Here is an 18,668-nt window from a genome sequence, read left to right on the forward strand (position 1 = left end):
CCAAGAATATTTGCTATAAGTGATGCTGCCTTAAGCTGACAGGCTGAATATATGTAATAAGAGGGGTAAGAAATGTTAATAAACACTGTCAAGAATGCTAAATAGACTTTTAGGTTGTCCTAGGAGTCAAGGTTATCAAGATAATTACATCTTGCAGTATTTGGCCTAACAAATATAGGCAGTTTTCCTTTTAAAAATCTTTAGGGTTAGGGTTCTAATGGCTCCAAATCCAGCTGGGTTTGGCTTACTCTAAAAGTTGAATCATGTATATATTACAAAACATGCATATTAACAACTCTTTATGGATCACAAGACAGTCTTAAACTGAAGTGCCAGCCTTAGAAAAAGTCTTATAACATTCCTTCTAGAAGATCACTTTTAAGTCCCAAATCATGTAATTAAATTGTGATATCTTCATTAGAAGAGTGGGAAATTGAGACTATTGGTAATGTCAGTACCTCTTAACATGAGATGCAAGAAGGGTTTTTAACATTATTTTTCACAACTTTTTGTGAACCTGCTACAGGTGGAATATGCATGAAGCAAGAAAGAAAAGAACACTTGGTTCATTGAGATATGAGAAAAATAAAAGGCACTGACTGTGCAAAGCTGAATGCTCTGCATTGTTTACATTTGGGTCCTGTTTCAGGCAAATCTCTAAAGCTTGCAGGGGGAGAAGAAGAAGAAGGAGAAAGATAAAGAAAAACCAAACACTTTGAAATTCTGAAATACATCCACTTTATCACTCAAAGCTTAATTTTTCTATCCTTATTCATACTGAATGAAACTAATTGTAAAGCAGAAGATGGAAAGGTACAAGTGAATGTAAGTCAAGATGCTATGTAGGAAAGTCAAGATCTTCTCCCATGGAAACCCTGAACAGACCAAGAAATCTGTTCAAACCTTATTTCATCCCAAGCCCAGTGAAGTCCAGTGGGCAAACTTCAATGCAGTTTTTGAACAGATTATATGCTTTTCATCCAATGCAGTGCCTTTGTGAGGAAAGAATGAAAATTACCTTTTTTTGATTTATCTTCCCTGCTTCTGGACGTTCTGCATATACCACCAATGAGAAACTCTGGATGAGCTCAAAACTGGTTCCAGTTACTGTAATATTTCTCCCTCCACTGAAAGGTAGAATTAAAAAAGAAGTCAAGTCATTGGTACACTGTCACAGCTATACACGGCTTCATCCTGCATTGCTACTACTTCCACTGATAAAACCCCTATATATAATGCCTACACGACAATTAGATATGCCACAAAAAGGACTTTTGTTAAAGCTATCAATCACTACAGCATTTAAAACCAGCAATGTCAACTTAAAAATCACTTGAAAACAGCAGAATTTTAAAAAGTACAAAGTGCTTTGCCAGTATTTTTGGCTTTTCATTGATGCCAATCTTGTGTGCTTTACATCTTTAATATTATTATTAAAATCATTCTGCCTACCATACACACAAAGAGACAAAGGTGAGAGTGTATTTTCCAGAGGTCTGTAGGGACCTGGCTTCTCTACTCCCTTTCATTTGCAGCACATTGTTTAAAAAATAATACATTCACATAAGAAGAAGAATGCATGCAAGTTGCCAGTAGGAATTAAAGTCATTGAAGTAACATGGATTTAGAGGGATAGCAAACCTCAAAGCGATCCATAAAAATAGGCTTCAATTTATATAGAGGAAAAAAAAAGTCATTTAAATTCCATGGAGTAAATCACTATCAATCTATCAAAGAAACAATCCGGGCCCCAAAATCACCCAAACCAAAAATAAAAAGCAAATGTTAAAACCAAATCCTATTTTATACAAATGAGTACTCAATATTAAAGGAGACAGGTATTAATATCTCCAAGAGAAGTCATGGCCAAATTTATTTTTAATGTTCTGTTTGTTGAGTCATGTTGTTACAATTCTTTTTACTGAAAGCAAGTGGAAACATCACGATCCCACTCTGCCAACTTTACCCCACTAAGCAGAAAGATCAGAATATTGAGGAACAGCAGAGACCAACATGAATCAGGCTCCTTTTTGTCCCTGTATAGGTCACAGAATGACTTTCAAAGCCAGAGGCATGCTACAAGGGGTTTTATACAGATGATTTGCTGTATTGCTACAAGTACAAGAATGCCATACGTTTCTTGGTTTCCCCATTAGTCCTAGGTGAGCTTTTCCCCAGGAGGAACAGTTACCAGATGGGTGTTACTGAGTACCACCATAGAACAGCGCATACTTTCTAAAAACATTACTGAACCCTGGTCTAGATTTCTGAAGAAGATACTTCTTTTTCCTCATGAGACAAAGAAAGAGATGACACACCATAACTTTCCTCTGTTTCTAGCACACTTATTGAAAGCTAAATAGAAGAACTGTTAGAAACCTCTCCATTAGAAACTTTTTCTATAGGTTATCCTAGTAGGAGAAAGATTTGTCTGACATGCTGAAATACTTCAAACCTCTTTCTTTGGGACATCATCATTTATAAGAAGCTCATTGCCTTTTCTGGTTTCAGGATTGACCTTTGAAACAGGATGAAAATTTGGAGGTAAACAGAATACTTTCAAATATCAGTTGCACAAACGCTACGTACTTAAATGTGTGCATGGCCGGAGTACAGAAGTTTATTTCCAACACTTCCGTACATAATAGGTTTATTACATATTATACATATTTTAACCCAATTTTAAATGAAGTTATGACAAACATTTCATTACCTGCTGAAGCTATTTACCGGCAGGAATTTGGTGACAGTAGGATTCCCACTGTATGTAAACAGCTGTGGTACAGTAATTGTCATGCCCCCATAGTTCATTGTGACTGGAACAGTTTCAACCTTGTTATTAGGTCCTGTAATGCAAATGATCTCGTCTCCAAATTTGGTGCTAGATTGGAGAAGAAAAAGAAGAGGAAACACCTTCTGTTAGCGATATTATGGAGGTTTGTATTCCTTCACTGCAGTACCCCCAAAGCAACAAAACCAGGGCTCTAATTTTGCCAGGCACCAACTAGTTACCAGAGGAGACATCACTTTCTTCAGATCACTTAGGTTTTTTAAAAAAGATGTAGGATATGACAATGAATCATGCAAAAACACAGGAACAATGCAATGTCAACACACCTGGTGTCCTTCCCTTTTTTGAGAAAAGAAAAGGGCAGCAAATAATAAAAGGAAAAAGAAGTGAGAAGAACAAGCCAAGGGGCACTAGAAGATTAAGATTTATACAGAACCATTGAGGAGATGCTGAATGAAAGCATGAGTGAGTTTGAAGCAGCCAGTCAAGCAGAGAAAGCCAAAACTGCAGAAATCTTTGGATAACTAAATTCTCCCACTTTGGGTGTTTTTACAGCTCCTTCTTCCAGCTGGAGCCTCTGAGTGACCTTCTGTCTGCATGTTACCTGCAGAACTCCATTGCATGGGATGAGTAATGGAGAGACAGACAACGGATTTGTTTAAGGCCAGAAAAGGTTGGTGTTTCATTAGAATACAGCTCTGTATTGTTAATTACTCAGGCTACATACACATTGCAAGGCTGGCTACCGACTGAAACTTGAACATCCTTCTTGGAACCAGTGGCGAGGTTTTTACCAGAGATGGTAAGTGTGGTTCCACCCGCTTGTGGACCACTTTCAGGTCTTATTTGAGAAGGATAAGGTTCCTGCAAAGAGAAGATGTTCAAATTAATTGAGAAAAATAAAATAAAATTTACACCAATACTATTTGGTTTAAAAACTAATAGAAGTTTACTATTACTATCTGAAAAATAGTAAAATTAAGGTAACGAGAGACAATTTTTCTAAAATAAAACAAAATCTTTTATTGTTTATGCTGAATGAAGAAGTAACAGATGATGTGAACGCACTTTTTATCTTTACTGTATTTTATGAAGCTTTATCCAAGTTTCAATTCCCTTTTCACAAAATGTAGGATTAGCTATCATTATGTTTGTGAGAGCTTCCTGTTGGATTTCCTGGTTTCATACTTAAGATTTTTCTTTTTCTTATGGCTGAGTCTACCTACATCTTTTCTTCCGGTTTCCTATATTGAGTGTCAGCTACAGGAGACAAAGAGCATGGTTTTCAAAGCTTGTACCAAACAGAAAGAATATGAAGATTCTGCTTATCTCATAAGGCTCTTAACTGTTATACTATTCTTGAGCAATGAGCTTGCAAAGAAAGAAAATCAGAGAACACTCAACTTTTTTTTATGCACTTAGAACCTTGGAGTGGATTCCTTAAAAACAATTAAAACAAGCAAACACACTTCAAATTGTTATGAGATTTGTTTGATATTTAAATTTCTCAAATAAGTTTCCTCCTTTTGTTCTCAATTCAGTCTTTGTTTCCATGATTGTATTCTGGGAGCTATGACAAATACCGTAAATTAACAATGAGGGGCTTTTCATGAACAGCATGATTTAATTACTTCATCGCTAAGTAGTTTCTGCTTCCAGTTGAGAAAAGCATCCTTATTCAGGACCACACTGAAGCTGCTGAATCAAGAGGACGACTGAAGCCAAGCAAGCCGCGTGACAGGGGTTACCAGCCGGCCCCGGGCGAGCGCTGCCCGCCGGCCCCACGCCTCACCAGGCCTGCAGACGTGCCGCAGCCCTTGCGCCCGCCAGGCCACAGCTGCTGTGCCTGCAGGCAGCACGGTGGTCCAGGGCACCCAGCTGCCATGGGTGCTGCACACACAGAGAGGGTGCCAGGTCCAGGCGTGTGGCTGGTGCATTAGGCTGGGGCACTGCTATGAGGTATCCTGATCCTGCTCTTGCTGAAGTGTACCAGTTCAGGAGCTTAGGGAGGCTGTGAGTAGGTAGTGCCTTTTCTGATGTATAACTGTGCTGCTTCACCCATACTAAAACACAGTCTTTTCTTGAATGAGTCAAATAAGCAATAAACTTATTTCCCAGTCTCATGTATATTTGTAAAGGACAGCTGTTTTCCTCCTCCTCTTGCTTAATCTTGCTAAAGTGATTGACTGATAATAAAGTCCTGGCTTGGGGTTATTCCATAGCAAGCATTGGCAAATAAAGAAAGAACAGAGAAGTTTGAAAACTTCCCTTGCTCTTGAGGGTTTCCCTGATCACCATCACATAGCACCAATAATCCCACTCCAAGGAGGAAAGGCCCTGCTGAGAAACAGAAAGCTACATGCCCACCTCTTACTAGTCATGCAGCAAAACCCATTCTCTCATGTGGTTTTGCTCAAGCACAGACTGCCGCCTCTGTGACAACTTACAGCTACAAAACCAAGGGCTCACCAATGGCAGGGAGGAAGGGGACTGATATACTGCACTTTGGTTCAAAGCTTGGTGAGTCATCGACAGGTTTTTAACAAGCAGCAGGAATCCATAAAAACACATCCAATTGACCTCATGGTTACTTTAAAAATTTATTTTATTGAAGCTCAGATATTATAGAAACATGGAGAACTCATACGTGCTCTGCTTGTTTTATACTTTCATGTCTGAGCAACTTCCCTCTGAAGGAATGCATCATGGTTCAACACACTTCACAAATCCACAATGATAACTGTAATTTGCTCCCGAGTCATTGAGCTTTAGGAATATGCTTTAACTAATTGGGTGTCAATTGCTTTTCTTCCCTGAGAGAAATCTGTTTGTAAACCCTTCACTTCTCAAGAGTGAGCATATGACTGCTCTCATGCACTAACCTTTGATTTGGCATTAATTTAATACATCACTCAGGTTACAAGATTTTATATAGGGAAGTCACTCAAAGTAATTTTAAAGCATTTTAAAAGCTCATTTGGCCTATATAACCCTTTCTGTGCACCCTCGTATTCGGATTTAATGCCTTGCTGATTTCAGCTAAATTGAAACAAGTCAAGCCAGGGTAAATAAAGAGTTTTAGGGGGTCAGTTTTAAAAATCACATTTGAAGTTTAAATTAACATAAGTCTAGATATGCAATTCATAGAAAAACTCATTTTTATAACAATTTTGTTGCTAAAAAGATCACAATCACAACTGTATATAAAACACACAATCAAACAATAGTTTATAAAAATATATCAAATACTTTAAGCGTAACCTTACCACATGAACAGAAACCCATACCTTTTATTAAATTAAAATTAAATCTTAATTGCTAAAATTTTTAAGCATGATGGGCCTTTGTATTATCCACAGTAAAAATCCACAGCAATGATTAGCTGCATAACATGTCTAGGATAGCTTTCAGATGAAAGTATTGCTCAAGAACCACTAAAGAATCAGTATGGACAAATTTATTCTCCCTGAACCTCTGAAAAAAATATTTAAAACTTGTAGTCTTTCCCTAAATACTACCTTCACTGAAAGAATAGCCTACAAGGACAGACTTAGGAAGGAAAGGAACTAAAAACTACTTAAAGGAAGCCTTTAAACACAGACTTAGGAAACAAAGGAACAAGAAAAGGTTTCTGAAGCGTCCTGCACCCCTAATCTCTGTAATCTTACATAACAAATGAAAGGAAGCTTGCTAAGAACTTCATCTAGACAGCCATAGTCCTTTCTTCCAGCAAAAATGTGAAATAATTGCCCTGTTAAAGCTCTGCTGGGTTATCTGATGGGTCCCTTTGGCCAGGCATCAGCTCTCTCTGTTGCCAATAACCAGTAAATACAGAGGGAGTCACAAACTTGAAGATGAACCATTCAGTATAATTTTCTGTGGGGGATCTGTAAGGGGTGGTCTACATTTGCTTCCCTAGGAACAGGGATGCATCAGTAACCAACTAGCAAAGTTATCTCTCAATAACATAGCAGTAAGTGGGAAGTGAAACAAGTATCTGTTCCATTTTCACCAGAAACTTTTTTTTTTTGTTGTTGTTGTTTGGTTTTTTTATTGTTTTGTTTTGTTTGTTTTTTGGTTTTTGTTTTGTTTTATTTTCCCCCCCTTAGAAAGACTATGCTGTAATTTAAAGCCCAGATATACCAAACAGGAGGAGAACTCACCACCCACCGCTCATGAATCCAAGATGCAGACACGTTTTGGTTGCACTTCAGTCTGAATGGAAAACTGGGACCAAGAATCACTCTGAGAACTAACTCAGGCAGCAGTCAAAGAGGAGGTGGAATAGCTACGGTTAACCCTTATTTTGTCTTTAATTGCTGATCTTGCAGCAGTCCCTCAAAGGACTATTTTAAAAGAGTTTAATTTGAAATATTCATATTTAACGCATTTAAAGTAATTTTGCAAATATCAGGAGCTCTCCAGAGAACAAATACTGTGGATGCCTTACAAAGATGATCTAATAAGGAGAAACTGAATGATGGTTTGTGTGCAGAGGAATTCTTCTGTATGACTGATAAGACAAAGCATTATATCGTAACACTTTATTACCATAAACTTGGCAGGAATATTATTTGATTAATTTTAACTTGCTATTTTCTGTTTCACATTTTCTCCCTTTCCTTTCCTCTTAAGGATCTGCCAGAAAAAATAAGCAGCTAAAATAAATTATCAAGAATTTTAACAATTTTAATAATAATTTATTGCAAAACCAACATGCTATGAGCAAGTTTTAATAATCTTCTAAAATATTGATGGATGCCTCAAGGAACAAAGTTCTATTGGCCCACCTGGCAGTCTTCTTAAGAGTATCAATAAAAAAAAAAATTAGGTCATACAAATGCTCAACCAGGAAGCATTTTTCAAAAATGCAACTAGGTAGACAGGATCAGGAGAAGAATGATATTTCACTGAATGACAAGATAAATTGAAAAAGTGCCATCAGTGGCGGTACAAGCCTTCAACAAGAATTGTGTTACCTAAGGAGAAGGTAATCCCTTCCCATGGCACTCACCAGTGGGACAGACAGGTTCAGACCCTTGGAAGGTGCCAGGTCTAGTCTTGTCTTACACAGTCTTATGCAAGCTGGCAAAGTTGCACCTAATCCACAGCTCTGTGTTTCTTACCACAACCCGACATGAGATTCCTTCTCCTTGCAGAAAAAAATGAGGGACAAAGGGTAAATTCTTTGCTTCAAACCTTGTTTGAGGGATAACAAAAACGCTGCTTGTACCAAGAGGTAAACCCCTTTGTTTTAAATCAACCCTGAGCAGTACCAAATGTTCAATCATTACAAATGGCACTGATAAGCTCCTGATCTCAGTACTGCGAGATCAGTGATGCCACCTTTTCCAAATCCCCTCAAGGATTTCTTTTCTCCTTGTTTCTGCCCTTTTGTCATTTCAGTCTCTGAATCAGAAGTACACCTGCTCTCATGATAAATACCCCACTTGCTATTTCAGCCCTCCACACTTTGAGATCTTTGTTGGTTCTGTCAGAAGACACCAGGGGAGTCACACGTTCTATAACATCACTATAACATCACACTGTAATGTTCAGTGCAATTATTATGTTAAACAGAACATTTGATTATGTGTACTGTATGGAATTTGTAGCAGTCTTGTAATAATTCTTTTGGAAAACATCAGCCCTTGTGAGGACTTGGCAATACTTCATTTCTCATGGTTACAGTAAAATTTAAACAACCCTGCAAGCACTAATTTACCCATTCTTCTATAACTCCTTAAAGTGCAGAAAATAATTCAAACATATTTCATTTTTTTCTTATTTTGTTTGTAATGGAGGGATGTTCTTTCAGGTCAATACTTTTGTCACCAGGAAAATATTGTTTACGCCTTCCAGGTAGTTTAATGCTTGAGCATAAATATTTTCTGCAATAACAGGCTACCTTGTTATGTGGGCTTTTTGATAGTCTAGTTTAAAAAGCCTGTTCCAATGTCTGTCAGCTGTTCAGTGGCCTGTTTTTTGATGAGTCTGGTAAGCCATATCCCAGCAGAGGGACTTTGTGCCACCAGGATTCCCCACTGCCTTACGCTCTCACGATCATGTCCTGTATTTGTAGGAAGTGGATTTGCAGTTTTGATAAAATGTATGCACATCCACAGCTATGCTATTCAGAATAAAATTCAATAGAATAGTTCAGCTGGGAGTGACCTACAATCATTATTTAGTTCAACTTGTTAACTGATGTAACTTGCTCCCTACTGCATGGTTTATCCTGAAGAAATAATTTGATCTGGACAGGATTTCTTGCTTGTAGGTCTGAGCAGATTGTAGCTTGTTAGTCATGGGAAATCTGAGCAGTTTATGTATTTTATATATAAACATTCCTTGAATCCTACTCAGGTGAAATAATGTTGAGCTAGAGATCTCAAAGTCCACCTGCAACCCAACTTTCCCGTGTTGTACTGGACTCCTAGGGAAATATTCCCAAACTGATAAGCAGTTTTCCCAATGCTTTGATAACCACAAGGCAGCTTTGTTGGAAGGAAAATAATGCTACAAATAGGTTATTTCTAGTGTTTTTAGGCCTGTGGTTGGTGCCCTCCTTGTTGATATGGTTTACCTGAAAGCAGTGGCTATCTGCTCCAAGCAGTGAGACAATGACACTTTCTGAGTCCTTGTACATTGCTTATGGTACATAACATTCAAAAAATGCTAGTATGTTTAGTAGAAAATTCATTTATTCTCTTTGTAATACCAATGAATTCCCTTATGTGGCATTTACATTCCTATATGCCACTGTCTTTGCTTCATCAGCTCAGAGGTACTGGAAAAAAAATCTAAAGAAAAATACTGATAAAAGAGCTTCAGCTGACCCAAGTATGTATAAGACTTCCCACTCAGGCCGTTTTCCAGTGTCCTGTTTTCTTTATCACAGCCAGAAATCTCATATTTGCTTGCTTTGTTTGTATACTTTGCCCCCTACTTAAAAATCTGTTCACAGAAATGCAGATATATTTTTCATTGTAGTTTCATGCTTTCTGCGTGCTAGAGGGTAAATTATCTCCACGTCTGTTCCACTTATAATCACATTTAAAAGTGAACTTGCTTATTAGCAGTGCACATGACTGCTGCTCTTACACAGCTACTGTAGATGCTCTGAGCATTCACATTTAGCTCTTACATTTTTCATCCTGTTTATTAATCTAGAATGAACTTTTTCATTTTTAATGTTTTATGAGTAGCAATTTCTGTTTTTGCAGAGTTAGGAAGGTGATCTCTTATTTCTTTAGGTTTTTTTTATTACAATTTTAATAAAAAAATACCTTTTATAGTCCGAAAATGCTTTCAGAGAGCTCCCAGTGTTTTAGATCTCTGTGATCTGCTGGTCCCAAATCAAGGTCCAACTTTTAGATGGCTAGCAGTGGGATTATTCCTACTCTTCTATTTTTTTCCTTGTTTTTCCTGGTTCTTTGCAATTTTCTTTGCAATTAAAGATATGCAGGTGTAAAAGAGAACCATTCCCCCAGCCTCTTTTTTGCTCACCCATCTTGTATCTGGGATCTGATTTTCCAGGCTGATTCATGTTCTTTTTCACTTGTTTGCACTGTCATGTCCAGCCAACTCACTTCTGTTTCCTTGCACAGTATCCAAGAACAAGAGGAGTGGGGCCTTATGGAGCATCATCTAAGTTTTGCATATTTTCTTTTTCCATTTCTCTACTTTTCCCCTTATCTGTCACAAAGAACAACCTCACCTATAAGAAGTTTCATTTTCCCCAAAGAATTCCTGGGCATGATTCTGTAAATAAGGATACTATCTACCCTAGTATCCATCTGTGGTAAGCAGTTTCTAGCCCAAGAATTATACCACTGACATAAAATTAGTTGCTCTTTATCCTTCAATAATGCAGAAAATCAAAGAGAGAAAGACCAGAAAACAAGTAGGGCCAGAAATTCAAAAACAGTTGGAAGGCAACAGAGGAGTGAAGCCTAACAGAGTTGCAAGGAATGAAGTCTGTGCTTCAGAGGGGGATGCTGGAGAAAACAAACTGTGCCAGATCACAAGCAGAGACACAACTGGGAAGGGAAAAGAGGATGGTGTCAGAGCATGTCCCCGTGATGCTGTGTGAGAGGTGCCAGCTGCAGCACAAGGGGAAGTCAGCAACAGATGGAAGTGTTCAAATGGACATGATGGGCAGCAAATGGTGAAACCACCTAAGCTCCCTTCTGTCAGCTGCTGTAGACAGTGACCTCCAGTTGGGGGTTTGCCTTTGATGCAAGTGCACATCTTCACAAGAAGAAATGGGCCCTTGTGCTTCCACACAAGCAGAGAACAGGGATGCTGTTTCAAGGACAGTGCACCCAGATGTGGATAAGATTTCACAAATGTGCAGACCATGTTATCTCATCCATCCTTTCCTTCACAAGTAACTCTTCCCTCTCCTCATCCTAGTTCCAGATGCAGTAAGTTCTGGCTCTTGAAGGAGGTTTGTAAAACAAATAATTTGTTACCAAGATTACCTGGCTCACACTGAAAGCCAAATTATTCTGCCAACTCTTGTATATTATGTGCACAAAAATTAAAGGTATTGCCCATGAAGTCCTGTAGATACCAGCCACCTTCTTGGAGGTCAAAATGTTATTTCATGGAGTATAAAGGTAACCACAGGAGCTAAATTAAGCCTCTGAATGGGGAACTCGAGTCACTAGGAACTGCTCTTTCCCCCTCCACTTTCCTCCTTTCTCAGACTCAAGGGAGCCTGTTTCTTGTTTCTTCAGACAAGCCACCCCTCACAGGATTCAACCAGAGAATTTCCATTGCACATTCTTGGCAATCTGGGGTTTACCACAGTGGCTGACCTGACCCACCAGCTTGCCTCATCACAGCATCCATAACATAAGTCAGTTCCTGGGTTATTTCTACAACAGCAGAGGGGTGAGCTGAGTCCTTGCGTTTCTGGGGCTGCTTTGTCCAAACCTCACACCATGTAAGCTGATCAAATGCTTCCAGGCACTCCAGGCGTCCAGGCAGAGCATTTGCCTGGCAATGCACATTTTGTATTGGCTGCTGTGGATGGGTCACTTATGCAAAGGGTTGATATTTTAAACAACTAATTTTTTGGATTGAAGATAGCATCTTTTTATCATGAGGCAGACACCACATGATTTTCTGAAAAGACCATAGAGCTTTGCTGACAGGTTTGACGGAGAAATGGAAGCATGCATGACTCGAAAGTCTGCATTATCACACAGCCAGTGTTTACTGGCAGCTTTCAGGAAGAATCATGAGAACTGGTTGGTGGGATATGCCTTAAAGTGCATAGCTCAGATGATAGAGAGTGAAGACTAATAATATTCACATGAATAAGGGCCAACTCTGCTAGAATTCTCAGCTAGCCAGGAGTTCTCCCGTCCGCTATGCAGGCTGACACACAAACAAGATGTACTACAGGACTCAAGAACAAAATAAGATCCTCTGGAAGCAATTCCAGACTTCTGCAAATATGTGGTTTATCAGCATCAATCATAATGGCAACAAGCATGTAATAATCCCCCACAAAAAACCACCCAAGGTCCCCAGCTAAAGTGTAAAATTAATGTGATGAGGTAAAGACTCATGGAGAAAAATCGAGGAATGAGCTAAAACACTCTACAAAAGCCTTGAGGCGCTGCCCTGGTGAGAGCTCCCAGAACAATTACTTCAAACATCAAGAAGCAAAGCAGAGGATAGATGCAGGTAAGAGGAAACTGCCAAGCTGGCAGTAGATTAAGGTGCAAGAGTGCACCTTGTTAAATGTACCTGTGCTGTTCATTTCACATTCAAACTTCCAGTATGGTGAATAGTCATGTTCATGTTTGTTTTCAGATCAGACTCTTAATTTATCCTTCCTTCTTCCTCTTTTTGCTATTCATCTCATCTTGTTTAGGTAAACGGACATCCTGATTTACAAAAAGTTATTATTTCCAAGCCAGTTCCTAAACTACCTTCAACACCTCAGAAATGTATTACACTTTTGCAAAGTTCTACCTCTAATTTCACCATATTAGATTTATTTGAGCTTCCTGAAACCATGTAGTCTTTTTAACCTGTACAGCCTTAAACTCATAGAATTGCTCTGAAAAACAAATGCTGGAGATGCCAGAACCTCATCCTGGTGGCTTGAGTGTGAAGAAGAGGTGTTCTGAGAAGGAATCAATGCTTGTGTGGAATCAGCAAATCTGGGCCATATATTTTGGAGAAGCTTAACTTCCTTTGAGACTGCTTCTCACTGCCATAGTAACAAGCAAATTAGAAAAAGTTAACAACAAATGAAAACGCAGGACTGGCCTTTAGCCATGTTACTGCTTCACTTGCTTAGAGATCAGCCAAGCTGTCAGTGCTCCAGATGTGCTGCATAGCTGGATATTAAAATTTAGCATAACTTCATTTCTATTTCACTAACAGGAGAATGGTTATTTCCTGATCCTGCTTATAGTGAAACAATAGAAATGCCAGCAGAGGATGACTGGGTTATCAGAATTTAATTTCACTGTAATGATTGGACTTGAACTTCACTCAAGTTGTATAGAGAAATTCTGATGGATAGGTAGAAATAGAGCTTTCTTCCCCTGTTACGCAGCAAATATAGACAAGATGCTCACTGCACAGCACAGACACTTGTGAACCAGGGCATTTCTGCTTGAAACTATGGCTGCCCTTTTAACTGGATTTTGACCCATTTAATTGAGGTCTGGTGCATTCCTCAGTTTCCGAAACGCTCTGTGCTGGCAGATGGGGCAAAAGCATGAATCTGAACCCCAAGTTGTTCTGACTATTGATCCTCATCAGTACACCTTTAAAAATAAATGTCATTGTTCAGACTGAATATCAACAAGAGTCAAACATAGTGCTGCTTAAAGAATCATTAAATGGTTTGGGTTGGAAGGGACCTTTAAAGTTCGTCTAGTTCAACCCCCCTACCATGGGCAGGGACATCTTTCCCTAGATCAGCTTGCTCAAAGCCCACCCAACCTGGCCTTGAACACTTACATAATGGGGCAGATACAGCTTTTCTGGACAATTTGTTTTTGTGACTCACCACCCTCATGATAAAAAAAAAATCTCCCTTATATCTGATATACTTGATAAGTGACTATGGGCTTTTGGTGGCAGATACTAGTCACATATACAAGGCTGAGACTGTGGGGAGCATGATGATACCTCTGGTGCATATAGACACACCAGGTTGAACATCTGCAGTGTTTCCTTGTGCAACTGCTTGTGCACTTTTGCTCTGTGATGCCACACAATGTGTTTAGAACGATCACTATTAAAGTTGAAGCTATACTGCTTCAGCAGATCAGAGAACACAGCAGAAACAGTGATAGTTACCAACAAAAGGGTAGTCAGCCAATGTGCCAAAGAAAGGGGGAATTCATAAGAGAAATTTTATTTTAGGAAGGCTCTGGGAGAGAAGAGTATTTTCTTTCCTTTGTATATACTGAATAGAAGAGATTTTAAACAAAGCCCAGATTTTGCATGTCTACTGAAAGAAATTACCAAGAACTGACTGAAAACAGCACTGAAACAAGATTGCAGCTTTAAAGACAACATTAACTGATGCAACTGTCTGCTCTGACCGTCTGTTCTCACGCCAGAAGCATTCGTGTCACACTTGTAGAAGTGCACGTCAATGTAATGCTCCCGCACTGACTTCAATCCTACTGCAGTCCACAGTTGGCTTCACTTTTTTGTGGGATAAAGAAAAATGAAACTAGAAATCACATCATCAGTTTTAAGGTGTGAATTATATTACTTGTCATTGTTTGCATATTGTAATAGGGTTCCCAAGGAAAGAGTTTTACGGAAAATAAAAATTATCTTTATCAGCAGTGAGCGTAGGCATTTGATTTTTCAGTAACCTCAATGCAGGCAGAGATTAGCATACAGGGAGTCTTGGGTTTGCAGGAAAACATTCAACTGGATGCCTGTGCACAGCAGGTTTTCCTAGTGCCTCACTGATGTGCAATTAAGAATCTTTCCCTGAAGAAGCCAAAAGCAGTGGCTGCTTATCTCGCTTCTCAGATAGGCTGAACAGGGAATCACACCAGAACAAGTCCACAGACAGGTTTTGAAGCCTACATGTGGGCTTCAGATTACATTTCAACACACTCCAGAACAACTTCATGTGCTTCCCATGTAAACCATGGGAGAATCTTTACACACAGATGCATAGGAGAACTGGTGCAAAACATACCCAACACAACAGATTTGTGTCAAAATCTCATCTCAAGTAGGGCTTACTGTCATAGCATCTGTCCTAGAGACCACAAACATACACATGGAAGATTATTTCAGTGTTCTCCAGTTAAGATGAATGAGATGGACAAAGCAAGACTTAATCATAACCTACCTTTCCACAAAGGAACAGATGACATATTCAAGCAAAAAGGGTGGAGGTGTTTGCAGATGTATTACCACAGAGAAGAGGTATTTGCTTGGAAATTACGAAACCCTCTTCTAGTCTGTTTTATGAAAACAATATCCTCTTCTCAATGAATTGTCATTCTTGACTTATTCCCACTGCATACTGCAACTCTTTCCTTACCTCTCACGAGATATCAAGAATTAATGAGACACAAGTTTAAATAGGGAGAAGATAAAAGCCTAACCTACCACCTATGTTTTATAGTTTTATAGTTTATAGGTTGTAACCTTAAGTATCAATATGAGGACTGAGATTATTTAAACCTGTCAACTATCATAGGTGTCTTATAAGTTTAAAGACTTCATAGATACAGACAAGATACCTGCTGCTAAAATCACAGGTTAGATCAGCTATAAGGTAGAAACCACACTTAGAGCAAAGAAATTAAGACAGAAATGAAATTCTGCTTCATAGCCACACGGAAAACAAAGCACATATGTTATATGAACACACATCATGCTGCCTGTGGCGCTGCGTGCCATATTTTTTAATTAAATAAATTATTAAAGAATTAATGTACCTTCATTACTTATTCTTCAGCTGCCCTGCATCCATTCTTCTCATTAAGAACACGGGCTAGACTAAATATCATGATTAAAATACTGCACCGTGTGTCTAGAGAATACCTAATTTTTTGCAGTGCTTTTTTCCAATTCAGTAGTGAACTTAAGAGATATGATGTCACTATTGAAATAAGCTTCTTACAGTTGCTTTTCTACCACATCTTTTTAACTTGAATGGTAGATATCATCCTGTTTTGAGATTCTGGACCTATTGATCAGCATAGATTTTTGGTACACCTTTTGTATACAGAAATGCTGAAATTAGTGTTTTCTAACATTCTTGAATGACAGTGCTATTTATTGATCAAGACACACAATGCGTTAGAATGATCGTTTAAAACTAGCGTTTAAAACAGTTTGCGAGAGAAACACAAGCGATTCTGTGCTTAATAGGTAAACTTCTAACTGAAGTCATACAGAAAGTATAAAACAGCTCTCCGTAAAAAAATGCACTTACCTGGTATGTAACAGCACTTCACTTGGTGATTTACCTAATTTTCCACTGATGTTAACTTCAATTTGACCTTGTTGTGGTTCATTCATTGGTCCAACTTGACACACAATCCTATCGAGAAAGAATGTAAGTTTATCTGCTAGAAGTACAGCTGCGATACCAATGCAGTGTATGTGAGCTACCACACACACTGCCAGCAAAAGCACTCACTTTGCTTTACCCTATACAATGTTCTTGAACATTGCCTCAATTCCCAGCAAAACCATCCAAGAATAGTTTGCTCATCTACCTAAAGGTTCAGAAAACTGAAACCTGAGAACTGTACACAGCAGCTAGTTTGGCAGCCTGTTAGTAGAGGTGCCTTCTACAGAAGGCTCAAATTCAGCCCGTAAGTCAAAGCTGAACCTCTCCAACTCAACACAAGGTTTACAGTGAACTTTGTGATGTTTAAAAAACCCAAGGGGCCCCCACCCACTTGATGCAAGCATCAGATCATCAGCCATGTTAAAATTTTGTGTGTTTTAGCTGCTGATAATTTTGTTGTGTGTCCTGCTATCTTTCAGCTTCAAGATACTGCCTTTTCACACCTATGATCAAAATCTGTTCAGAATTACTGTTGTCTGAAAATAAATTTTCAGATAACACACACAAAATCAGAGGTCAAGGAACACTGTCCAAAAAAATACTGCCTTAACTAAAACTGCTGGTGAGTGACAGCTAGGATGTTTTAATTTTTATTTCAAACAGGTGACCCACAGAATGAAAGCATATAAAAGGCAATTAGGATTTGATGCACTTGAAAACTGGGACAAATGCTTAATGCAGAGCTGATAAAATAATTAGATAAGGAAGCATATAATGCTCGGAGCCTGTGCAGTCAGACAGTTTCATATAGGACACACCCTGAGTATTACTGCTCATTTCTGTCACTCCCTAATCTTCCCTAAGCAGTGCTTTAAAAAAATCTCAAAGCAGAAAAAAATCCTCAACAACTCCAAATTACTGGGCATACTGTACTTAAATTGGGACTTATAATAAAAGGATTGTCAAGTCCCTCTGCAGATCACTCCAGACTTTTTTCGTGGGTACTGGCAAATGGACAAAATTCTCCAAATTCTTGCATGTCCTGGCATGTGTATGGCTGCCTGAGCCTGTTCCTCATCATCTCTCTACTGTATTCTTGGAAGTTTTATCTTCTTGTCAGGCAGAAACAGGAAACGGTTCCTTTGGAGGAATTTTTACCATATGTCAAGCTAGGGAAAGCAGTCTGGGGCCAGGGCCGGGGATGTGTGGGGGAAACACTGTAGCAGGGATTTTAATTGAGAAAAGCTCCTTCCTCTCACCAGCGCTGGCATTGCCTCCCTTCCCCCACGTTACTAATGGAAAACTACAAAGAATGAGAACAGACTTTTCGAAGGCCAACAATTAAGTCACCGCAGAGCCAGAAAGCAACCTTAAGTGCCTTAAATCTTGCTGTCCACGGGAGCAACTGTCTTCTAAAAAGACTAGCTTCTTACTGAAGAAGGATAGAGGAGCAAGACAAGGCACTTATAGTTGTTTTTTAATTTAACTATATAAAAGAAGGTAATAATAAAATACAAGAATGAAAGAAGATAAAGACAGCAGATTATAGATATGTTCTTGAAGATTTTAATAACTTCTTTTTTAAGGCTTCCCTAATGGAGAATATCCTTCAAAACCCACTAATTTATTGATAAATGACATGATGTAAGTTGCATTTGTTCTCACCCATTACTACACTGCCAGAACTTAGGAAACCAGTAATGTTGCTATGATACAAGGAACCAGTCATCTCAGTTTTGGCTCCTTTCCATGTATTTAAAAATATCAAAAAGCTTTAGAAAAAGCCAAGAGGCTGAGGAAATTCTTGTAAGACTATGCTGCAATTCAGTGCAGCTTTTGCAAACACTGAAAATAAGGAAAGGGAAAAGATGACTGTAAGAAAGTTTGTAATTCTGTGGATAGTGAAGTACATGTAAATGTGGGATTGATGGCAATAAAATGGGAAGTAGTAAGAAGTAAACAGCTATTCTTTACATTCTTCAGTCCTAGGGGCCTGAGAAGCTTCTAAATAACTGATACACAAATTGACTAAAGTTAACCATTTTTCAAGAGCTAAAAAAAAATCAGCTAGGTATCTTCGAAATCCCTTTCAAAACATGCCACAAGAATAGCAAAACGTTACTGTGTTACACTTTAAATTAATTAAAGGGAAAGAAAGCCAATGTTTCAACTGAAGCTTTAAATATCAAAAGTGAATGAAAGAAAAATCCCACTGCCTAAAGTGTGTCATTATTCCTAATATTACTACTGAACCTTCATGCTATGCTTTTCATCAGCTAATATCAAAAGGGTATTTCCTTCTTGAAATTAGGTGCTTGATATAATCTGTAGCAAACACCTAGA

At 38.6% G+C, this 18,668-nt stretch overlaps 1 protein-coding gene across 1 annotated transcript in view; it reads right to left on the bottom strand.

Annotated features, from left to right (window-relative positions):
* PLXNB2 (plexin B2) overlaps window positions 1-18,668 on the bottom strand; it is a 100,087-nt gene that overhangs the window by 30,441 nt on the left and 50,978 nt on the right. Inside the window, 5 exon segments of the mRNA XM_032687924.1 lie at window positions 1,019-1,127; window positions 2,714-2,881; window positions 3,519-3,655; window positions 13,879-13,896; window positions 16,262-16,352. Coding sequence (XP_032543815.1) covers window positions 1,019-1,127; window positions 2,714-2,881; window positions 3,519-3,655; window positions 13,879-13,896; window positions 16,262-16,352 — 523 coding nt within the window.

The sequence above is a fragment of the Chiroxiphia lanceolata genome, chromosome 5 (assembly GCF_009829145.1).
Source record: "Chiroxiphia lanceolata isolate bChiLan1 chromosome 5, bChiLan1.pri, whole genome shotgun sequence".
NCBI lineage: Eukaryota > Metazoa > Chordata > Aves > Passeriformes > Pipridae > Chiroxiphia > Chiroxiphia lanceolata.